The 23083-nt window shown below is 56.6% G+C and overlaps 8 protein-coding genes across 8 annotated transcripts; 4 read left to right on the forward strand and 4 right to left on the reverse strand.

Annotated features, from left to right (window-relative positions):
- Positions 1–2733: 2733 nt before the first annotated feature.
- On the forward strand, positions 2734–3395 carry MFIFM68171_05414 (Integral membrane protein; the record flags this gene model as incomplete). Its single annotated transcript, XM_071060834.1, has 3 exons — positions 2734–3022; positions 3176–3268; positions 3328–3395. The coding sequence occupies 3 exons, from the start codon at positions 2734–2736 to the stop codon at positions 3393–3395; spliced, it is 450 nt and encodes a 149-aa protein (XP_070916935.1).
- Positions 3396–4093: 698 nt separating this feature from the next.
- Positions 4094–5002, reverse strand: MFIFM68171_05415 (Ankyrin repeat domain-containing 50 protein; the record flags this gene model as incomplete). The annotated part of the gene is made up of 4 exons (XM_071060835.1): positions 4094–4225; positions 4351–4516; positions 4581–4818; positions 4990–5002. The coding sequence occupies 4 exons, from the start codon at positions 5000–5002 to the stop codon at positions 4094–4096; spliced, it is 549 nt and encodes a 182-aa protein (XP_070916936.1).
- Positions 5003–7150: 2148 nt separating this feature from the next.
- Positions 7151–8237, reverse strand: SCL1 (Proteasome subunit YC7alpha/Y8 (protease yscE subunit 7); the record flags this gene model as incomplete). The annotated part of the gene is made up of 5 exons (XM_071060836.1): positions 7151–7537; positions 7609–7821; positions 7879–7973; positions 8099–8161; positions 8231–8237. The coding sequence occupies 5 exons, from the start codon at positions 8235–8237 to the stop codon at positions 7151–7153; spliced, it is 765 nt and encodes a 254-aa protein (XP_070916937.1).
- Positions 8238–8834: 597 nt separating this feature from the next.
- Positions 8835–10118, forward strand: MFIFM68171_05417 (WKF domain-containing protein; the record flags this gene model as incomplete). Its single annotated transcript, XM_071060837.1, has 1 exon — positions 8835–10118. The coding sequence occupies one exon, from the start codon at positions 8835–8837 to the stop codon at positions 10116–10118; it is 1284 nt and encodes a 427-aa protein (XP_070916938.1).
- Positions 10119–10523: 405 nt separating this feature from the next.
- MFIFM68171_05418 (SIS domain-containing protein) lies at positions 10524–11897 on the reverse strand (the record flags this gene model as incomplete). The annotated part of the gene is made up of 1 exon (XM_071060838.1): positions 10524–11897. The coding sequence occupies one exon, from the start codon at positions 11895–11897 to the stop codon at positions 10524–10526; it is 1374 nt and encodes a 457-aa protein (XP_070916939.1).
- Positions 11898–13700: 1803 nt separating this feature from the next.
- Positions 13701–14321, forward strand: stp1 (Low molecular weight phosphotyrosine protein phosphatase; the record flags this gene model as incomplete). Its single annotated transcript, XM_071060839.1, has 3 exons — positions 13701–13839; positions 13901–13992; positions 14052–14321. 3 exons carry the CDS (start codon positions 13701–13703, stop codon positions 14319–14321), a joined length of 501 nt encoding a protein of 166 aa, XP_070916940.1.
- A 1325-nt stretch (positions 14322–15646) lies between these two features.
- Positions 15647–17180, forward strand: tmk2 (mitogen activated protein kinase 2; the record flags this gene model as incomplete). The annotated part of the gene is made up of 5 exons (XM_071060840.1): positions 15647–15759; positions 15836–15968; positions 16038–16104; positions 16180–16494; positions 16567–17180. The coding sequence occupies 5 exons, from the start codon at positions 15647–15649 to the stop codon at positions 17178–17180; spliced, it is 1242 nt and encodes a 413-aa protein (XP_070916941.1).
- Positions 17181–18990: 1810 nt separating this feature from the next.
- MFIFM68171_05421 (Malate dehydrogenase) lies at positions 18991–19814 on the reverse strand (the record flags this gene model as incomplete). The annotated part of the gene is made up of 2 exons (XM_071060841.1): positions 18991–19622; positions 19712–19814. The coding sequence occupies 2 exons, from the start codon at positions 19812–19814 to the stop codon at positions 18991–18993; spliced, it is 735 nt and encodes a 244-aa protein (XP_070916942.1).
- Positions 19815–23083: the final 3269 nt, after the last annotated feature.

Raw genomic sequence — 23083 nt, forward strand, 5'->3', positions numbered from 1 at the left:
TGTGTGTGTGTGTGTGTGAGAGAGAGAGAGAGAGGGAGAATGGGCAGCAGAGCAGCAATGGAAATCAAACTGGCTTGCGAGTGGCTCAGGAGCACAGGGAGAGATGGCCGCTGCATGCCAAGTGGGATTGCTTGCTTCCCTGTTGATTGATGTGCGCAAAGCTGCAGCCGACCCGCCCGCTAGCTCGGTTCGCGTCCGCAGTGGCTGGGTGGGTTTCCAATCCCAGCCCTGGACCACGCGTGTGTCGCAATCGAGGCCCGGGGTTCGGGTGGCTGGAATCCGCTCAAAACTGCGAGGCTGGGCGCCTGTGCCCCGCATCCGAGGGCTTCCAGGTCGGTTCTGTGGGGTATTCGAAGCAGTTGGCGCGCCCAACCCATGGAGCCTCCAACGCGGCCTAAGCCATTGCTTCCTCGAATCCAATTGTAGAAAAGATAAGGATTTCCGTGGATGAAAAGAACCTTCTTGAAGTCATAGCATGCTCGAGGTATGTCGTGGGAAAACTCCACAGCAGATGGTTGCAGTAGGAAACTGGATTCTTAGCTACCCCTGCCTGCAATCCACCGTGCAGCGTGGTACTCTACCAACCAAGCGATTATAGCCTCTCTCTATATTCCAGCCTCCGCAATACACCACTAAGAGCGATAGCTCTCAAATGATCTGAAACATCAATTTCCCGTGCATTTACGTGCTGCGGATCGATGGCGCGCGGCGACTCGTAATCGGTTCCGAGCCATACGGGCGCTGAGCCACCTCTGTTGGCGTTCCCTTCTCCACTTGGGACGGCAAAGCGAAGGCCAAGGCACAAAGTTTACACTTACGCGCATCGGAAGGCGTGGAGTTGCCGGACTTTAGGCACCTCTGTTCCAACCCTGGAAAGGTGACAGTACCTAATCCTCAATGGACTTGGTCACGTTATTTCTCGGCCGTTCGCGCTTACGCTGGATTGTTTCGCTAGCCGCTCGTAGCGCCATAGCAACCAGCGACCATCCCGTGCTTCTCCGCAACAGGCCCTTGAGGCATGTAAAACGAGGCAGCGTTTCTTGAGCGCCCGACCGCGGAGAGAGCAAGTTCGAAGTAACCAAGCAAGTGAAAAGGAAAGAAGGAAGAGGAAAGACATATAAGATTTCATGTATCACCAGGGGAGGCTGAGACTTCTCTGCCAAGGCTGATCTCGCCAGAGGATATAGGGCAGGGGTGGACATAGCGGCAAAACCTCCGAGCCGATCTTCATCCTGGGGACCTAAGTCGCACGGTCCCGCTGTTCCGATTCATCGGAACCGCTCCCGATCAGCAACTGGCCAAGATTGTAACAAACTCATAGGTGTAACGAATTCGAAAGGTAACGATCAGTATCGTGATCAGGTTCATTGTCCATCGGCGTCCGGATCAAGTGACGAATGCCAAGAAGATCAAGCGCAGCCTCAAACCCCACTGATCGTTTTGGGCGTTAGCCAAGCATTCGCTGTCAAAGTACCAGTGGATGAGAGTAGAATCACGAAGTTGCGGAGTGGAGGGCATCCATATTGAACACCGATACGAAAGTGACAAGCAGTGCTGTATCTTAAGCCAGACATGGACGCCGTAAAATGGCCTTGGTGGCTGTCCTCAACACATTGCTGCGGGGGCCAATGTTATTTGTAGGCTGGGTCGACAATCCAGAGGCAGAGAGAGAGTGTGAGAGAGAGGATGCTGGGCGTTCGTCAACTAATGCATGCCGCTGGTAACGGCTTCGCCGCCTTTGGCCCGTTCAGCTGTGAACAAAGGTATCTTGCATCGAAGATCGCAATACAGACTCCAGCACTCTTTACCAATGCCTGACAAATCTAGCATCTTCGCAATATGCCGAGCATCAAGTCCAAGGCAGAATAGGATAGAAATCTGCATTCTGTGGATGCGCATCGATAACGCAGAAAGGTGTGCATTGCCAGATCTCGGACATCACCGAGGGCAATGTCAGCAGTAGCAGCAAAGCCTATACTTGCACCGCCGATCCATAGGCTCGGGCCGACTGTCCTGCGTCGGATGCAGAGTGAGCCTAAGTGGCAAAATACTCCTATAATCGCTTCCCGAATGTGTTCAGCAACGGTATGCCCGTTTTGCCTGAAAGTGCCACTCTCAGCAAGCTGCCAGCGCACAGTACTGTTGAGTGAGACACTTGATGGGATATTCTGGGTTGGGGATCTGAGACCAGAAAATAGATCTCGATTGGCGAAGGTTAGCCTGATTTGGCAGCCCACTTTCCCAAAAATAGCCTAGACGATCGCCAGGATTGAGCTTATCGATAAAGCCAAACGACACGCATCGTCCGACCACAGAGGGCGTTTCGTGGTTCTCTCTCTCTCTCACCCCATCGTAAGGCTGAAAAAAGCAATCACCCATATTCAACAGGGCCCCGCAATATTGCCTTTTCAGCTCCATATTGCCGGCTTAGAGGTATCGTCGCACTCTCCAAAAGTGCTTTTCTCACCGCCTTTGTTTTGGAAGCGGGAGGCCGTCGATTTTCCCATCCGGAAACCCCTTTTCGACACTCTCGAAAGGACCCCCCCCAAAACCCCAAAATAAACCCGTGGCAAAAAAACAACAACAACAAAAGTCACCACATTGCCCACCTCGCTGTTCCCACCCCCATCCCCCTCCCCATCTCGCCCCCCCACTCCCCCCCCAACAGACCCCAGCACGGTACGGTACGGATTACCTACCTTGGGTAGGTAGGTGGTGTGGGATTGAACAACCATGCCGGCGGAGCCCCGCCCCCCAGCGATCAACTACATCCTGTCCTTCCTGCTGGTCGGGCTGGCCTGGGGCCTCACGACGCCCTTCATCCGGCGTGCCGCCAAGGACCACCGCCCGCCGCCCCATCCCGTCCTCGAGCGCCCCGCCGTCCAGCAGAGCTGGTGGAGGCGCCGGCTCTACGCCGGCGTGCTGGCCGTCGTCGACCTGCTGCGTAACCCGCGCTATGCGGTGCCGCTCGTGCTGAACCTCACCGGGAGCGTGTGGTTCTTCTTGTTGATTGGCAAGGCTGGTATGTTACGCTGGATTGTCTCCCCCCCCCTCTGTTTGTTATGGGTCCCCGGGCCGGGGGGGTTGTTGGGGGAATGGATTGCGACTACTCTCACCTTGTAAGGGGTTGCGGCGTTTTGCTGACAAGAGGGGTGTCCTTGAACTTAAACTGTAGAACTGAGCCTTACGGTCCCGATCGTGAATACGCTGGCGTTCTTGTTTACCGTTGTCGGGGAGTGGTGGGTTGAGGGCAAGGTTATAAGTCGAGGTATGTGCCGCTAGCGCAGACGTAAGTGGATGATATACGTTGATGCTGACCCAAACAAGACACGATGATCGGGATGGTCCTATCAGTTGGGGGAATTGCCTTGTGTGTGCATAGTAAGAATGCGTGAGGGGGCGGGTTTCCTCGTGGCTAAGCTTTACGTGCCGTGCATCTTGGATACCAAGCTAGGTATCGCATCTTGGGCTATTGGTCCAAGTCAGGCCAGCACGCTTATCCTTCCTAGAAAGTTGTTGCGTTTCACTTTGTATTGTCCTTCTTGGACCGGAGTGGTACAACACATACACGAACCATCTAGGTGGAAATATACTTGGCGCAATTTCGCATTCACGTCCTTCATCATGGCCCCTGCTCCAGGCAGTCTCTATAGAACGCTGCTGCCCTTTCCTTTCTGCTCATATCCCCATTGCTCCTTCGTATCAACACAACACAAACGCCCTCATAACTATTTGTACACCGACAGAAGCGTGCCCGCCGCGCCGTCTGATGAATGCGCAAGTCGACATAAGAAATACCCGAGTTCCCCTTTTCCGTGCGTGTGATCCCCAGGGTATCTCGACCGTGCCAACACAACTAACCCAAGTCTAGATAAACAAGAAAACCCCATGCTTTTTCACGACGCCGTACCGCATATGCAGTGGTATCCTTGGATGGAATGGGAAACGAAAGAACAGAAGGTTAGGGGTGGTAATTAAGGGGGAAATATTCCATGCATTACCCGAATGATGGAACGAGAATCGAACTTCTTCTTGTTTTGTTGCCGGCGGGTATAGGAGAGGCAAAATTAGGTGCGTCAGGTCATTGTCATGTCTAGCGTCTCCGGGATCGCACCCAGCGCTGCACGGCGCGCAGGCTGGGATCTTCGTCCGTCCAACGACCCATGCTCATGTCGGAGACTTGGAGCTCGGAATAGATGGCTTCGTCGGTGATGTTGGCCAATTCCTGTTTGGACGTTTGTTAGCCGACGATGGTTCCTCCTCTATCGGACATCGTTTCGGCGACGTGATAAAGAAAACAGTGAAAAGGGGGGGGGGGGGGGGGGGGGGTTGGGAAATAGAGAGACGTACAGCGCGCAGCTGCTGGTCGCACGCCCTGAGTTGGGACTGGTTCCCCGAGTGTGGCCTGCCACCCATGAGGATCTGGTCCCGCCACTCAATCCAGCGCTGAGCCGCCGCCTGCCGGAGATAGATCTTTTGGCCTTCGTGCCGGCGGGCGTACGCATCGAGATGGACTCTGGAGGCGCCAAACGGTTAGTGGGTAAGGAGCGATGGCGGGAAACTAGACTCTGCCAACGCACTGCTTCAGCTCGGCCTTCGCCTGCTCTTCCGGCCCGCCGTTGGCGGACGGCACCGTGACGTCGGCACCGCAGTTGAGGATGTGCTGCCCGTCGAGCGCGCACTGCCGAAGCGCCGCCCACCCCTCGGTGTAGTAGTCGTCCATGTCGGGCGGGTCGCATGGCGCGGCCGCGATGTAGTACTGGAGGGTTCGGAAGTCGGAGAGCAGCTCGGCCACGCGCGCCGTGCGGTATTCATTGACTGCCCGGCTTTTGGGTTAGTCCGAACTTGGATGACCGCCTGTTAGGGTGGCGTCTCTGGGCAACGCCCTACAAAGTACACTAAACTGCCAGCCTGTCTCAGGGCAGCGGGCGGCTAGGGCTGGTAGGGGGCGTGTGAAAGAGTAGGGGAGGGGTGGGCTTTGTTACTCACGTCCGTCGGCCATGGTGTTTTGCTCGACTTTGATTCCGCAGACCCGAAACAACTATGAAGATAACACAGATAATGACCTAAGTCGCGGTGCTTGGAGTGTCCTCTAGGAAAAGGGTTTGTGGATAAAGAGTGACGAAATACCACAGGGCAAGAAGGGAAGCTGGAGGGGAGGAATATGCAATCTATGCAAGTATCAAGCAACGGCAGGGCTGAAAGTAGAAGAGATTGGCGTTCTCCGATGGAGTAGTGATGGCTTGAAGGTCGTGATGGCGAACTTCGGGGGGCGAACCCCAACTCCTTTTGTAGAGCTCGCCATGGCTAACGCAAGACCGTTGAAGGGAGAAGGGGGGGAGATGTCATAGAGAGGACTCCGAAGCAAAGTTCTCCTGGCGGTACGTATCTGTTCGGTCCGTGTCATGGGGGAGAGCGTGAGGACGGAACTTGACGAGCCCTCGCAACCACTGGATCCACATCACCGACTCTAGACAGGACCAGCACTTACACACCCAGAACAACGCGGATCTATGCTAAATGGCATACCGGGCTGCAGCTATCAGCCGGCCCCGGGGCGTGCGGGCGGATACCATGTCACATTAGGAGGAAGACATAGCGTCAACTTCGAGTAGCCGGACGCCACCGAAGCAAGCGGAGAGCCTGGCAGGGCCCTTACCTAGCTGTAGCGTGAATGCAACCCCGGTCCAATAACGAGCGCCATCAGGCACGAGACACGAGGGAGAAGGACAACGGGACCACGATTGCAACGGTGGGTTGAGGAACGGGCCCTGGTCAGGCTGGACGTATGCAAGTCTCTTGCATATCGACTGGCAGGGCTGCCCCGACAGGACGCCAAGGTATTGGGGATTTTTTTTTTTTTTGGCTGCGCATGCTACTCGGACTGATCTTAGGACAGCGACGTACGCAACGTACTGGTATTTCCGAGTAACACAGCGCCAGGAACATCCAGGGGCCCGGCTGATCAGAGCGAGGCGCATGTCTGCGCAGGCACCTGGGGAGTGGAGGTATCACCCCAAGAGCCTCTCGCGTGGCTTTTAGTTCACCCACCGACACGCCGTGCAGCAAAGGTGGAGAGCGTCTCGGACCGGGATGGTCACCAAAACGGCAAGTTTGGCGAGCGTTTCAGCGCCGCCATCGAGGACTGAGCACCCCAATCGGGAGTACTCGTGGAGGCAGCTTGTGTGGCTCAGGCTGCCAGGGACCAATAGCGGCCCGAGCTGTCCGGTTCACCAAACTCCAATGCTCTCTTGGGCGAGCTGAAGAGCACAACGCTTTGGGAATCGCATCGGAACTGTTCGACTTGTCTCCAAGAGAGCCTGGACGGCCTCCGCTAATCCTGCGCTTGTTCCCGGTTTTGGACGCCGGGAAAACGGGGCTCGTCCAGTAAATGCTTTGCGAGGGGGTTTTGCGGTGAAGTTGTGCCCGTTCGGCCATCGACAACCTCGCCAAGACTGCTTCCAAGAGGCTGCATGTCAGCTTCGCAGGGCCCTTTCCTCGATCCGCATCGAGCCTCTGAGGAGTCACCCGTCCACCCACCCCTCTTCGTCTGAACATTCCCTGCCTTAGCCTCATGCGTCTAACCCGATCCCACAGTCCCGGGTAGGCTGTCGGCCAGTTTTGCGGCTTGCATGGGTTGGAACCGGCAGGAGGGGAACGATTTCAGGTGCATCCTTACATCGTGCGAACCGAAAAGCCACCGGGACAGCTTATGCAGCATCAACCCAGTGACCGCCAGTACCGGGGTTTCCCACGCGTTCTGGCACTTAAAAAGTCGTCGCTCAACCTGCGGGTCCGGGTTGGGAGGTAATGGCAGTTCCAGGAACCGCGGATACCCTCATCATCTACACAGATTTTGCGGCCCAATCGCTGGATGAAACATTGGGTTTGGCTGTCGTTGGGCGTGATCTATTCGAAGACTCTTACCTGCGTGCTGCAGGCTGACTCTATGGCAGGAACAGACAGTGACATGCGAGCAACGTGCTATGCGGGGATATTAGCCTCACCATAGCTGATATCCGGGTTCCCTCCCGCAGTCCCTTTCTTTGACCTTGACCTCAACAATTCGGGATGAATGGCCATCGTAAGCCTAGTGATCGGTCGCGCCGGCCAGCCATCATCTCCTCGGCACTCCCTTCATCCCGCCGCCTCAGTCCTTCTCCGCGATCGCCTGTAATCTCTCGTCGATCTCATCCTCTGTCAGCGTCCTGAAACCTGGGTACGTCCCCTCCTTGCCATCGGGACGCGGCCCTCCCACGATGCCAATCTCGATTTCAGTCTTCTTGAAGTCCATGCTGAGGACCGTGCTGAGGGTGGTGATGGCCAGTTCCACGACATCCTTCCAATCGCCGGGCGCACAGTCCTTGTTCTTCAACTTCTTCTCGAGATGGTTGAGCGCCTCTTGCTGTTTCGGGCCGGCTGAGGTGCCCTTGTATCCAATATAGTAGCCGGCGGGGTCGCACTTGAACAGCTGAGGGCCAAATTCGGAATCGAGCGATATCAGGGTCGTCGCGACGCCGTACGGACGCATATAAGCCTGGAAAGGCATGGTCAGCAATGACAGCTCCGTCTTCCATGAGCCAGACCAGAAGCAATCTTGTCCCATACCCGCTGGGTGTACACTTGGCTGATATTGGCAAGCCGCTTTGCCAGAGCGTCGCACGGCATCTCGTAACCGAACTTGTACCGGAAATCGGCGGCTTCGGACTGAGCGCGTTGCGAGAAGGCGCGCGCATCGGCGATGGAACCTGTCATAACGCAGCCGACTGACGGCGAGATCTGAAAGATGTGCGAGACCGAGGAGGGATCGATGAGTTTATCCTAGTTGCGCCCGTCAGCTTGCGTCAGGTGGGCAGCGGAATGCGAGGGACGTCGTACCGGCACCTTCTTCTGGGACAAAACTACGGCGCAGTCCTTGCCCCGGACACCAATCGACATGATGTTCGCAGCTGTGATAGCCTTGAAAGCATATTCTGCGGCGACAAGGTCCAGCCATCAGCATCATGGGCCTGAGCACACCCAACCAGCCTGCCTTCGGTGGTCCTGTCCACCAGTAACCGCCGACGCAGTATCTTTGGTCCATCGCATTCGAACGTACCGACTTGGAACAATCTTCCTTGCTCCGAGAAGATGGTAATGTGTCTGTCGTAGCCAGCGTTACCTGCCGATGGGTGTTAGCGATGGCCAAAGTGGAGCTCGAAGGTGCCTGGGCAGCTGGGGGTAGACGCACCCGCCATTCTGATCGACGATAAATTGCCGAAGCCTTTCTAGTATTGCTTCAGAGCAGAGCAACCGAGGCCTGGCAGAGTTGAGCGTATTGTTTGATGTGTTGGGGAGAGAATGTGCTGTTGCGCAGCCGGCGGAGCTTCGTTGGTGGGCTGGGAGCTTCCACTAGCGATTGACGCGTTGCTGCGGTTTGCCTAGAGTCCAGGCTGAGGAGCTGGGCTGAAGCTGATTGCCTCAGATGTTAGGCTGCCAGTCGCACAAGCAGGCCCTAGCCTTCCAAGACACCCGCTCACGTCACCCACCCCCAATGCCCCACTGTCCGATTGCGCTTATCGGGCGCAAGCATCCCTGCATTGGGTAGCGATAAGGTCTCCGGGCAGAAATTTGCTGCGGGCGGCATCAATTGCGCCGAAGCAGCAAGCAGGGGACACCCAATAGAAGACACCGGAGCGCCATTGGGACGTCCGACATTATTGACGATTCGAGAGCAAGGGAACCGCGCTGCTTGGCCCTCCGAGGTTTCCGTTTCTGTGGAATCCCGTAACCGTGGCTCCATTCCCGAGAGCCTCCCCCTTTCCCTCTCCCTTTCTCTCCCTTCGCTGGTCGCCATGTCCACGCAGCGTGTCCCAGCATGGAAGCGATTGGGCCTCAAGCTCAAGGGACCTGCACCCGACGACGGGCCTATCCCTAGCTCAGGCGGCACCAGTGCAAAGCCCTCTGCGCAGGTCCCTAATGTCCACCAAACCCGTGTAAACGGAAGTCCGGCGAGCGCTCTCAAAAGAAAGCTCCCAAGCTCTACGGTTCAGCCGCCAGCCGCTGTACATACCCCGAACAAGAAGCCACGGAGAGAGGAGCAGACGCCGTCGTCACTAAAAAAGTCGGTTTCGTTCGCCGACGGCACCAAGGACACCAAGGCGGAGCCGGCGAAGAAGAAGACCAAGAAGAAGGCTAAGAAGGCGAGCAACGCGCCTAAAGCCGACTTCAGTCTTGAGCCTTCCCTCAATTACCTCCGCCAGTGGCACACAGCCCGGGACTCGTGGAAATTCAACAAGAACCACCAGACGCTCCTGATCAAATACGTTTTTGACGGAGAAAAGATCCCGTCCTCTGACATTCCGGTATTTTACGAATACATCCGAGACCTGAAAGGATTCGTGCGAGCACGGTTACGAGAGACGGCGGCGGACATCAAGAAGAAAGACATGGAGCAGGGGGCTAGCGCATTCCCCGCGTCAACCACGGACAAGGAGAGCAAGCAAAGGGAATACGAGGAGACCATATCGCGATTTCTGCAACACCTCCAGCAACAACAAAGACGACAGAACGGGAGTTCCAGCAACGCCAATGGCAAGCGCAACATCGACGAGGTAGAATACGTGCTCCGCAACGCCACGCCCGAAGTCAAGCAGCGGCTTCTCAAACGCATTCGTGCCGAGGTAGTGCTGGAGGAGCTGTCAGACAGCGAGAGCACGGCGTCTGCCGACACGACAACAGCCACATCTACTTCTTCCTCATCCGCGCAGGAAGAAGCCCGCGTCGGCAGGATCAGACGCAGCGAAGGATCCCAGCAACCTGCCAAGCGGCGTAGATTAAGGGACGCCAAATCACGGACAGGCGCCGACACCGATGACGACAGCTCGTCTGAATCCGATTCTTCAGAGAGCGGCTCGGAAGGGAGCAGCAGCTCGAGCGAGGAATCCGAGGACGAGGAGATGGAGACAGCGCCGGACGGGGAACAAGCTGAGTCTTCGAGCTCAAGCAGCAGCTCGTCCTCGTCCTCGTCCTCGTCAGGTTCGGATTCGGAGTCAGCAGCCGAGTCAGAAGAAGAAAGTGCATCAGGGAGTAGTGGCAGCGAGGAGGAGGACGAGGACCACGAGGAGGATGAGGAATGAACACGCATGTCAAGATGCCGGCACACCGTGCGCAGCGTTGTGTAATTGCCAAATATTCAAAGTATGTACGAGTCGATATTGCAGAACTGCGTAGCAAGCATGGAGAGCAAACAGAGTACAAACTCGACCAATCATCCCACCCAAGCTACCCCAAAATGCCAAATGCTAAAAGACTCATGGCTGCAATGTCTCCTCTCAAAAACACTCGCTGTTACCCTGTGCTCCCAGTTGTGATAAAAAGACGACTGCCTCGCTGAAAATTTAAGTTGAGGAAAAGGAAAAAAGAGTAGACTCGCCTTCGACGCCTCGCTGAATAACGCCAACCATATGCTATGCCAATTGCGAAGAGATTGCCTCCCAATCCGAATTAGCTCAACCGTCCCCCTTCCTTAAATGCACACATGATCACACCTCCTCAAAGAGCCTTCCCACCTCCAACAAACCAACACACTTCCCCCTATCCATGACCGCAACAATCGCATCTTCCCCATAGCCGCCGCTATTACCGCCTCCGCCTCCGCCGGCGCCCGTGGCAGCCGCGGCCCCCCTGACGCCCCTGATCCACTCAGCCGCCTTCTGCACGCTCGTGTCGGCGGCAACGGGGATGAACTCGCTCGTCGCCGTCGCCAGCCACGCCATCCCTTCCTCCTCCACCCCGCGGCACAAGTCGTCGTTTCCCAACCGCCTAATCTTCCTCGGCGAGATCACCTTGCCGCCATCCCCATCTCGAGAACAAGAAGACGAAGACGACGAAGAAGACGAAGAAGAAGACAAAGAGGAAGACGGAGAGAAAATCCTCACCCACCCAGACGGGCTCGCATACCCGGCCCTGAGCACGTCGGCGCCCGTCACGCGCCGGTCGACGCCGGGCCTCAGCTCGGCCACCTCGCCCAGCGGCACGGCCAGCGAGCGCACGTCCTCGCGCGGGGGACCCCGCAGGGCGGCGCCGATCGCGCCGCCGGGGTGGTTGCGGGCGAAGACGGAGGCGACGCTGGCGTGCAGCTCGCGCGAGGCGACGATGGCCAGGGCGTCGCCCACGGTCAGGGCGACCGTGGTGGAGGTGGTCGGGGCCGAGACGCCAAACGACTTGGTCTCGAGCTCGTGCACGGGCGCCGGCAGCAGGATCGTGTCGGGCCGGCGGCGGACCAGCTCGCACGTCTCCGGGCGGGTGTGGGCGGTGAGGAGGATCAGGGGCAGCGACTTGTCCAGGTGCGGGAGGAGGTTGAGGAGCTCCGGCGTCTTGCCCGAGAAGGTGATGAGGAGGAGGGTGTCGTGCGGCGAGATCTGGCCCAGGTCGCCGTGGAGCGCCTCGGTGGGGTGGAGGAAGACGGCCTGGACGGCCAGGCTGTTGAACGTGGCTACCAGCTTCTTGGCGATGTGGCCCGACTTGCCGACGCCGATGACCACCACCTTGCCGTTGCGCCCTTGGTCGCCCTGCCGGCGCGTGATGGCGTCGACGGCGCGGTTGAACCCCTCCCGCGCGAACCGGTCGGCCGAGTAGAGCTGTGTGACGTTCTGCAGGGCCGCCGTCTCGGTGGCGAGAACGTGGATGGCGCTGGAGAGGCGCTTCTCGATGGCGAGCTTCTTGTCGCAGGCGGCGATGGCCGGTTGGGTCAGAGTCAAGGTCTCGATGGGGCGGCAAAACTCGTCATCTTCCTCTGCGGGGGTGATGGGCGACGGCGGAGACAGCGGCGGGATGGTCGAGAAGGGGGTGACCTGGCGTAGCACGTACACCTCGCTGTTCTGCACAGGGCCCTGGTGTGCCCGCTGTTCAACCATTCTTGCGCAACGCTTTCTGTCTCTTTCTGATCCGCTCGTGGCCGCCGGGCCGGGCTCCAGCGGCTGTGTCTGTTAAGTGGAGCCGAATCTGGCCGTCTGGTCGTCAGTTTCGTGTCCCAAGATTGGCGGTTCGGATTATAAGTGTAGGTCGGGTGTTGCCGGCAGGGTGTGACCAGGTCGGAGCTCTCTCTCTCTCTCTCTCTCTTCTAGAAGGGCCCCATAGACTTTCGCCACACACAAAAACCAGACAAATTCTAGACAACCCACCCCAACTGTTTACTGGCACATCTGCTATGGAGCTCTGTCTGGCTGTCTCTAGGATGCTCGAGAACCGCGAGAGGTTTAAGGGGAAAGAGAAGAGATTCGAGGTGGAGGGTTGAACTGTGGCAAGGAGAGCAAGAGATAGCTAACCTAAGGAGTTACGCCTCTAGGGACCGGGACGAGGTCAATTAACTAGAGACAGAAGGACCAGAAGGATGGGAACTGCGGCGGCAGAACGCAGGCATGTTTATTACCGCAACTCCATCTCTCTTAAGCCGAGGCGGAAGGAACCCGTCGAGGTTGAACCCTCCTTCGGCTCCCGAGATCTCCAGGGTTCGCCCCCCACCTCCAAATCAAGACCTACCACCTTTGAACGAATAACAGGGAGCGCTAACCTACGTCTGGTTCCCCCAGACATGCTTGCTTTGTCTGCGACCTCAGGCGGCCCGGATTGATCTCGGATTGATCGACCGTGATCCACTACGGGCGGTCGAGATGGAGTGCTTGCTGATGAATCAAAGGTGATGGATGGCGGGGTTCTGGGTGTTGGGTTGGTGGCGAATGCACGCCGCCAACGCCCCGCGCCCACGCCCACGCCCACGCCGAACAGCCCCGCAAGACGCGTCTGGCAGACGCAGGGCCGGCGCAGACAGCTTGGGGCCTTAGCACTTTGCACAACGTTGCGTGATTTCGCTGAGAATGGCATCCCTACGTGCTGTGCCGATATCCGCTTGTGCCAGCCAAGCTGCGGAGTTGATGTTGTGGAACACGATCTTGACAAGAGTAACCTACTGGAAATCGTTTCCAGCCCCGGGAGATTCGCAGCCTGCAGATTTGGGACTTTCCAACATTGGATCTGCAGCACAGGTACATCTACTTTGAAACCTGCGAATCTGAGACAGTTCGGTTCAAGCTCGGAGAGCTTAATAATTGTGAATTACAAAGCAAAGCAGCCACTTCTTCTCCATGGCCCGACACAACGCCGAGCACACAGTGAAAAAGAGAAATAGGTTTGGACATCAAAAATTACGACCGGAACGGCCCCGAAGGACAATTCAAAGCGACCGGCTCCACGATGTGCAATGCAGGCCTATCGCTCTGGTACCCCTGCTTCTTGATCCAGGTGTACCCAATCAAGGTAAGTATGAAGAAGAAAAGAAAAGAAGAGGAGGAAGACTCTGGGAGGATGGGCGAGAATAAATACTAGACGCCTGTTGGACCGTGCACGTGTGCAAAATTGCATACGTGCACGGTCCAAGTCGCTTGCCTCGGATTCTCGATTTTGGATTTTTGAACGCTAACCCTTGATCCTCATCTGAGATTTGTTATCGGGTCTGCCCCTCTTCATGCCTCCGACCAACATCTGCTTGGGTTCCCGCGCTTTTGCAGGGACATGTCATGGTCGAGCAATTCTGAATAGGCGTTTTGGCTTGGATCTTCTAGATGGGATAGACTATGGACTGACGGAACTGGTTCCCACAAATTCTCTCTCATCGTCTCTTTTCTACTTTGGCAGCCGCAAATCGCGCTTCAAACACCACAATGGCCGACAGAATCTCGGTGCTCTTCGTATGTCTCGGCAACATCTGTCGTTCGACGATGGCCGAGGGCGTTTTCCAGTCGCTGGCGAGGAAACAGCCGTACGCAGACCTCGTTGATACGATTGATTCGTGCGGGACGGGTAGGTCGCTCGAGAATGCCGATGCATAATCCTTCGTTGAACCTGACACTTGGACGACTAGGTGCCTACCACGTTGGTGAGGAGCCAGACTACCGGACGATGGCAACCCTCAGGACACACGGAATCACAGACTATATACATACGGCACGTAAGGTATGACAGGTGCCGGCTCAGAATTGGCGAGGTGTGGCCAAGGCTAACGGCGCTCAAAGGTCAACGCATCCGATTTCGACAAGTTCGATTACATCTTTGCAATGGACAGGTCCAACCTTGACGACCTCAAGCGCATCCAGCAGCGCAAGCCCGGTTGCAAGGCAAAGGTCATGCTCTTTGGCGAGTACTCGGGAACCGGCAAGGCCGAAGTCATCAGCGATCCGTACTATGGCGGCAACCAAGGCTTCGAGAGGGCGTATGAGCAGGCGACCCGTTTTTCGATGAACTTCCTGAAGGATGTCTTCCCCGATGTAGAGCCTCAGCTATGATGCATCAAAGCAATGCTAGACTGCCGGATGCGAAATTCACGTTGCTCTGCTAGTATGGAGGGGGTCGACACAGATGTGGTTTTTGCTGCCTCTATGGAATGCTACAGGCGTATGTCCATCGTCTAGCTCAAGTCGAATGTACGAGGATGCTCGGAAACTGATTCCAGGGTGCAGAGTAGCTCCGACGGTCTGCGGCTGGATCGAGGGTTAAAGCAAGTTTTTATACCATCCTTGGTTCAGTCGTCCAGTGGGCAGCCCTCAGGAGGCACTTCTGTGTTGGACTCATATCAAAAACCGGATAGTTACAAGCACGGTCTGCCTATGCCCTGCTTGGCCAGTCTTGATGGCCCAGGCTCTGCACCACAGCAACTATTAGCCCTACGGCTGCTGTAGGTGGGCCGCAAGCGGCAGGCAGCCCGGCGCATCCGCGATGCGAGGTAAATTGATCACGGTCCAGTCTGATTAGGTGAATTCAACATGTGGGTCGCACTTCGGTCCTCATCCAATGCCAACACAGCCTTTTGTTTTGCGGAGGGATTTGGAATTCGAGGCGTCCCCTTTTCCAGTCGATGTTGCCGGTGGGGCGGCAGTGATGAGCGTCTCCCAGCCTTCGACTGACCTGGACAGTAGTAGCTGTATCCCTACTGCTTGCCGATCTTCGTTGGATCAGGATTTGATTTTACCCAAGGACGCCGGCTGTGCTCCAAGTCTTGTCGCGCGCGTACTGAAGCGCCAGATGGGAGTTAGTACTGCATGTCAGCTTTGGAGCCGCCAATCGGGGGCCGCTCCAAGTGTGGCAATACCAGACGGTGCTGTAGGAGCGACATGGGCAGCGGGCCAGTCAACAGCCACCAAACCGGCGATTGTGGAGATGGTGAATGTCAGGCTGGGCCCTGCCGTCTTCCTGGGGGCGTTCGCTTCCATTTGTCACGCCAACGCGTGCCGCCAAGCTCAGCCCCTCTATCCTCCTGCCCCGGCTCGTGTCCTCCCTTTCCATCGCAGAGGGGACCGCCCGGGTGGAAGGACACTGCACTGTTAAATACCTTGAACCAGCCTACTGTGGTATTGTACCGTGTACCCTGCGCTTGTTTCATTCTGAGCCGGTCGCCTCTTTCTCCCGTAGCTGCACCGCCCTGTCCATTTTCCCTCTCTGCTGCCTGGCAGTTTCAGCTCTGTGCTGCGTAGCGCAAACGAGCTCCTTATCTGCCCCTCCTTTTTCCCCGCCTCCACACTTTTCGGGCCTAGCCACCGAAACTCGCCGCCAAAGAGCTCGTGAAAGAAGAGAGTGAAAAAGAAAGAGAGGGAGCGTGTGTGTAACTGTCGCCATGGCTGATCTCCAGGGCCGCAAGATCTTCAAGGTCTTCAACCAAGACTTTATCGTCGACGAGCGATATACTGTGACCAAGGAGCTTGGTCAGGGGGCTTATGGTATTGTCTGGTATAGCTGCCCCGCCGTTCGAGTCGTCCGCACTGTTCGAGAGCGTGTACTGACCAAGGCTCGTTTCCTCCACCAGCGCGGCCGTCAACAATCATACCAACGAGGGCGTCGCCATCAAAAAGGTCACCAATGTTTTTAGCAAGAAGATTCTGGCCAAACGCGCCCTGCGCGAGATCAAGCTGCTGCAGCACTTCAGGGGACACCGCAACGTAAGACGGACAAGGCTGTGTCTCCCTCTTCGCGCACGATGCTGACCTGGGCTGGCCGAAACGGAATAGATCACTTGCCTGTTTGACATGGATATCCCGAGACCGGACAACTTCAACGAGACCTACATCTACGAAGGTACGCCACCGCCCTTGTTCTGGTCTTGTCTTATTGTCGAGAGAAAATGCCTGCTGACGCGAGCACGGTTGCCAGAGCTCATGGAGTGCGACCTCGCGGCTATCATCCGATCCGGCCAGCCCCTCACCGATGCTCATTTCCAGTCGTTCATCTACCAGATTCTCTGCGGTCTGAAGTACATCCACTCGGCGAATGTGCTACACCGCGACCTCAAGCCGGGCAACTTGCTCGTCAATGCCGACTGCGAGCTAAAGATTTGCGATTTCGGCCTCGCGCGTGGCTTCTCGATCGACCCCGAAGAGAATGCCGGGTACATGACCGAGTACGTCGCGACGAGGTGGTACCGCGCGCCCGAAATCATGCTCAGCTTCCAGAACTACACCAAAGCCAGTACGTCTCTTGACGGCTCTCCCGCCGTGACTGCCGCTCGGGTATGCTAACACCAAACCCTCTTCCCCAAAGTCGACGTCTGGTCCGTGGGCTGCATTCTCGCCGAGCTCCTCGGCGGCCGGCCCTTCTTCAAGGGCCGCGACTACGTCGACCAGCTGAACCAGATCCTGCACATCCTGGGCACGCCCAACGAGGAGACGCTGTCCCGCATCGGCTCGCCTAGAGCGCAAGAATACGTGCGGAACCTGCCCTTCATGGCCAAGAAGTCGTTCCCGTCTCTCTTCCCCAACGCCAACCCCGACGCGCTCGACCTCCTCGACCGCATGCTGGCCTTTGACCCCTCGCGGCGCATCAGCGTCGAGGCCGCCCTCGAGCACCCCTATCTCGCCATCTGGCATGACGCGAGCGACGAGCCCGACTGCCCGAACACGTTCAACTTTGACTTTGAGGTGGTCGAGGACGTCGGCGAGATGCGCAAGATGATCCTCGACGAAGTGTTCCGCTTCCGGCAGTTTGTCCGGACCGTGCCGGGCTCGGCGGGCCACCAGGTCGGCGCGCCGGCCCCTCACGCTGCCGTGCCCATTCCAGATGGCGGCGGCGCGAAGCAGTGGACCGCCGAAGACCCCCGGCCCCAGGAGTACGGTCACCAGATGCAGGGCTTGGAGGCCGAACTGGGAGGCAGATAAGGAATTGCCTCCTCAGCGGCGGCTGATGTAGAGCAGGCCAGCCGGGGAGGGGGAATGCCGGAGTTGGTTTGCTCTCTTGACATTCTACGATTGCGCGACGAGCAGCAGCAGCAGCAGCAGCAGCAGCAGCCGCAGCAGGAAGAGCAGCCGCCGAGGATGGGGACGAAGATGGGGATGACACGGAAGCGGAGGCGGTGGTTGGGCTTGGAAAGGGCTTGGATCGAGTCAAAATGGCGCCTCTACGCGCGGTACTGCGGGTATCTCTCGCAGTGGAGGAGAAACTGTGAGCAGCGGAGTTGCAGCACGGGCCGTAATGACTACGAACATGTGTGTGCGGCCTACATGGCGTACAAGACTTTTAAGGGACCCCTGGACGAGCGTTTGAGTAAAAGCGTTTGAATTGAATGGATAGGATATTATTTTCGGGACAGAAGACTTTGCGCCTAGGTGGCATGGTAGAAGGAATAGGGGTCCCCTAGCTTGGGTTCAACGGTTAGTGTTAGTGGCTTCTTTATATCCTAACCGGTATCTTTGACACATGGGCTTTTGGCTGGAACGGCTTCTCTGATTGTGGGATCCCACTCGCTGAGTAGGACTTTCACAGGTGCTGTTGGCAGATTTTGTGGAAATGTTTTGTATAGCTCAGCGCCTTCCCAACCAAACTCCCCCCCCCCCCTCCCTCCGTATACAAACCTACCCCAGAGAAAGGCTAGTAGAGGGAGAATACTGGCCGATAAGAAGAACAATACTTCTCTCAGATAACTGAAGACCGCATCACCAATGTGCTGTCGTGCGGGACAAGGGGGTTAAGGGAAGGAATGTGGCGTTCAGCGTTATGTGGGAGGGTAAGAGGGAACCCTGGCGGCATGCAAGGAGGGACAATCTGTGGCGGGGAATTGTGGTGCTTGAGGATTATAATCGGACTCTGTTTAGCGTCCCTGGTAAATGAAGAGATTGGAGTGTGGTTAGTGGAGTGAGTGTTCAACCGTTTCCAGCTGGGAGCGTGGTATTTTTATACTTTAAGCTTGAAAGAAGCCCAAGGCTGATTTGGGCCGAGACGTAATACCTAACGTGGGACTTGTTGAAGGATTTGAAGGGGAATGGAAACCCAAAGTAGCCATGTACTCCCAGCACCTACGTGTCGACGACATGTCGTTAAGTCTCTAGGCGTGGAGGAAGTAGACGTTCTACATGGCAATTGGCGACAAGGCAACGATGGGAGACGGGATGGCGTTGGTATACAAAGTATAATCCAATGAATGTCCGTCTATATATAAAATGACCAAGGCTTTTCCCGCCATATACATGACTCCCGTCCATATTGTCCCACATGTGAATGTCAAGCCGTCGGAAAGGGTATATCCGAGCAAAAGAAGAAAAACTAAAAGGCCCGCCTAGCCAGACAGAGCCATGCCAAGAGAAGAAAGAAAAAGTAAAACTAATGCAAAGCGTCGGCGGGATTGTTGAAGGAGTGGATGAAGAGAAAAAAAAAAGGACGAGAAAGGTGGTGGTGATGTGATGTGTGAAGACGGGATGAGTAAGGTAAGATGAGGCGTGAGTGGCTGGTTTAAAAATAAAGCACGGGATCTGTCTGTGGTTGCAACCACCGGGACGGAAAGGAGCTGGCCGAATCCATCCCGCCGGCACGCCTCCAAAAATCCAATTTTGGCTGGTGGTCCGGACAGAGGATCCTCCACAAAATCATCCACCGCTCTGGCATGCTGCTCCAGCGTGCGGGCAAATCCGGTCTTTTTTTTTTTTTTTTTATTAAAAAAAAAAAAAAAAAAAAAAAGGGCTTTTTCAACGCGGTTTAGCCGTAGAACCAGTAGAATGTCGTGTAGGGCACGCTCTGCACACCGGCGCCGGCGACGGAGCAGGGCTCGGCGGCACCGCCGGCGGTGATGACGCGATACACAATGCTCAAGCCCTCGGAGAGGCCGAAGCCGCTGTCTCCGAGCTCTAGCCAGTCGACTGCGCCGGTTCTCAGAATGCCCTTATCAGCCCCCTCGGGCGCGGAGACACCGTTCAGCCGGACGACGCTGGCTTTGAGTTTCGCCGTGTTGACGTCGAACAAGGGGATGCTGTTGTTGTCGAAGTAGTGGTAGCCAAGGAACTTGATGCCCGGGAGGCCGTTGAGATGCAGATCTTTCGACGGCTGGGGAAACGGCTCTGTCGCGTCGGCGCCGAACCTGGTTCCGGCGAGCTTGTTCAGCGGTAGCGGCTTCTGCCACAGCAGCGTTTCCGGCAGCTTATCCCAGACCTTCTGTTGGAAACTCGTCCTCCCTGTCCCGGGATAGAAGCTCGTGGCGTCGTAGAGAACGGCAACGGCGCCAGTTCCGCTGACCTTGGAGCTAGGGCTTTCACAAGTGTAGTTCTGGATGCCATGGCCGAGGGCGATCTTCTTTAGGGTGAGGCTGGCAGCTGGCGGAGGAAGCTCGGTCGCTAAACACCTGTTAACCAAAAACGTTCTCGGCTGTTCCTCCCCCCTTTACCCCTGACTTGGGAAGGGCAGGATTGGCTGCCAGACTTACATCCTCCGACCTTGGGGAGAGTAGGCGTGGTGATGGGCTTGCACGGAGAGGCGGATGCCAGAGCCACCAATGCGGCGACAAGGAACGAGCTAGTTGAAACCATGGCGTCTGATGAGGGCCTCGCTATGATCACACAACCGGAGAGGCGAAGATAGGCGGGAAAGGATTAATGATGTGAAATGCTTCCAGAGCAGACGTCGTCGAGAAGTGAACAGGAGTCGAAGGGAAATAGACTGATGGTAGAAACCCAAACAGGCAAAAAGAGTAAAAGACGGCAAAGTTGTATATAGGAAGATGGGCTAGATGTGGAGTGGGGATGGTCGAGGTGAAGCCGGCAGGGAGGTGTAGATCTTATATCCTTCTCGACGGGGCAGGGTAGGATGATGAGAGACGGCAGGGTCAGATCCGGGGTCCAGCAAGGCTAGGCTGTGGCTCAACGTCTACGGGCAGGGGACAGTCGTGGACAAGTGACTGGGGCTCGGGTTCAGATGACGGAGGCAGGTCGATGGCCGGGGTAGGCGAGGTCGAACCGGCAGGAGAAAGGCGCAGGAAGGAAAAAAGGGAAGCCAAGGCAAGGTATTTGACAGGGATAGCTTTGTTTGTACACTGGTACATCCCTCCCCGTTCGCGGAGTTGAACAGGAGAGGATTGAGGCCGAAGAAGGAAATTGAAAGCTCGAGGAGCATACGGGAGCAAAGATCAGGTACCCTTGCAAACGGCCCAAGTCTCACCATGTTGGCCGTTGCCTTGACCCAGGTACCTCGGTGGGTGTGTGTACACGTACACGCACACACTCTCGCTTAGGAGAATCGAGAAGCGGAATTGCGGATGAAAGAGAGACGGCCATCTGAACGGAGCAGCGCTGTGGGGGAATGCAGACTGCGCAAGGGTGCGGAAAGGTACAGGCGGCACGAGGATACGTACATTTGAGAACAACTTCAAGGCCATTCTTGGTCTCAATCCCCGTTGGCTGGGGAGGGGAGGAGGAGATGGTCCATCGACAGGGGTGTCGAGGCTTGAGCGGCGGCAGGCGGGAGCCGTTGATTAAGGCACTAGATTGTCGAGGGGTGCTGCGTCTGAAGTGGCAGGGGTCGTGCAGCCTGGAGGCGTACAAGTCGTTTGCCCGACCAAATGTCCTGCGGGAAGGCTGCGTGTAGGGATGGCTAGGATGGCTAGGATGGCTGGGATGGTTGGGATGGCAGGGGTGTTCAATACTGCAACCCAGATGCAAGTGTTCGGTACCCTCTGTACTCTGTATGCAGTATCCGATACCTGCCGTGCTCCCGCACGTTTCTGATGCGTTTGCTTGCTTGTGGTTCAGTTGCAGCCTCTTGGGGCGTGTAAGGCCGAGGAAGCACAGGAGAGTGCGTTTGCCGTCCGCTTAAGCGGCTTTGGTCTGAGCGGAATCGATATTGCATCCCTTCTTCCCCATGGCGACTCGCGAGAGATTCATTACCCGCGCAATGCCTGTCCCTATTGCTTAGCGGGCCGTTTTAAGAACCTGTCATGAGAAGCATCTGGGACGGGAACCGAGAAGGCGGGGCAATTTCGATCTCCCGTCAATATCGCCCATTGTAGGGTTACCATGCAGGGCGCTTGGCCTCCTAGACGGGCGTCGCTGGAGCACACAATTGCCCCAGAGGCACTGCCCACTTACGGCGAGCGAGATGACAGGACGGCCGACGGCGGTAAGCACGAGCCAAAATATATATATATGTATATATAAGAAATAAATCGCAGAATTTTGCTCGGCTATGAGATGCCGAGAGCAATTCCTCTGTCTCTCTGTGTTTGTGTGTGTGTGTTGTGTGTGTCCAAGTTCAGGTATTCAGCGTCATGGAAGCTGTAGGGTATACCGTGGTCTGCCATTCACCAACCTCTACTGTGGTATGGACACCACGGGTTCCCAACAAATCCAGCGGCGTGCTGTGCATCCCAGACGTGGGATCCGAGACATGTCTCTGCCCCGACGGAGAGTGGTGATGGTTCAGGCAATCCCCAGATCATGTCCTATCAACATGAGCTTAACCCAAGGCGGCGGGGACGAGCTTGGGGAGTCGAAGTGGGAAGCTGGGAGCGCACGGCCAGGACCGTTGTAGCGACTGGGAGTCCACGACCTACACTAATCCACTGAAACCTTGCGCGGCTAACCCGTCTGGCTTGGCTTCTTGGCGTGTTTTTTCCGGTGAAATTTAGTGGCCAACTGCCTAAACAGGATGGGAGGTTTGTGCCCTTTCGGCATAGCCTGATCGCCTGGCCGCTCGAGCCCTTACACGTCCAGTTGCGACCTTACATAGTATGTAGGAGGTGGGGCTTGCCAGCGACGCCGCCCGAGCATTTGCGATGTTTTATCCACAATGATTGCGCTGGCGTTGCTCCAAGTTAGGTGCTGCGGATAATACCGGGCCAATCGAGGCTTCTCTGCCTCTGACAGGCATGAAAAGGAAACCGACGGTGTTCCGGGTGGGGACACTGCAGCTCGAGGTGCCCTGCAGGATTGGAGCTGTGTGGCCCGTGCTGCTGACAGGAGTCCAACGTGCAGCTTTAGCTTACTTGCCACGCTACCACTCCCGCAGTACACTTGCTCCGTACCCAGGCCCAAGCTTCGTACCAGCTGTGGGATGGAGCACTCGAATCTTGACTCTCCTTTTGACGCCCGAGATTCCCACCCATTCCTCAACTGCGTCGAGGCCCGGCAAAAGGTTTGAAACAGCTTGCCTGCGGGGTTGGAGGGCGAACACCATGCTGCTGTCTCATAGAAATGATCTCCCTGCAGCCAAAGCGCCCCGCAGACGGCACATGCGCGACAGAACAGGCTCCTGGAAGAGAAGAAACTCAGACCGGGTTGGCAGTTTTGCATCTTGCCCTCAAGCATGCCAATTGATCCCTGCCCGGATCCTCCCTTCTCCAAGGCCGTAGCAGTGTTGAGGAAGCCCAAGGACTCTGATCTTCACCACGTGGTCGCATGAATTGGTCGCTCTGATGGTGGTGTTCGCACCCGGGGGGGCCTGGGCTGGGTGAGACCTTAACGTTACCAGGGCCGCGGGTTCTGATCATCACGATCACTACTGAAAATAGCTAGAAGACGGGCGTCATCCAAAGCCCTGGCTCCAGCCTGCCAACATTTCCCCGAAAATCGTACGCGTGAGGCGGACACTGTCAGATGTCGGAGCCGCTTGCCCCGGTGTGGCAGCCATGAAGCACGAAAACACACACCCGAAGGTGGAAAGCTTACCCCTGCCTCCGCAGCCCGCCCCTGTGGGAAGCGGGCACAGAAGATCCATTGCGGTAACAACATTTTTGTACTCACCAAGCCTTGTCCCATGCAGCAGGATTTCGCCTGCCATGGTCCGATACCTGTGCGCAATGACC

The sequence above is a fragment of the Madurella fahalii genome, assembly GCF_045866475.1.
Source record: "Madurella fahalii IFM 68171 DNA, scaffold_2, whole genome shotgun sequence".
NCBI lineage: Eukaryota > Fungi > Ascomycota > Sordariomycetes > Sordariales > Madurella > Madurella fahalii.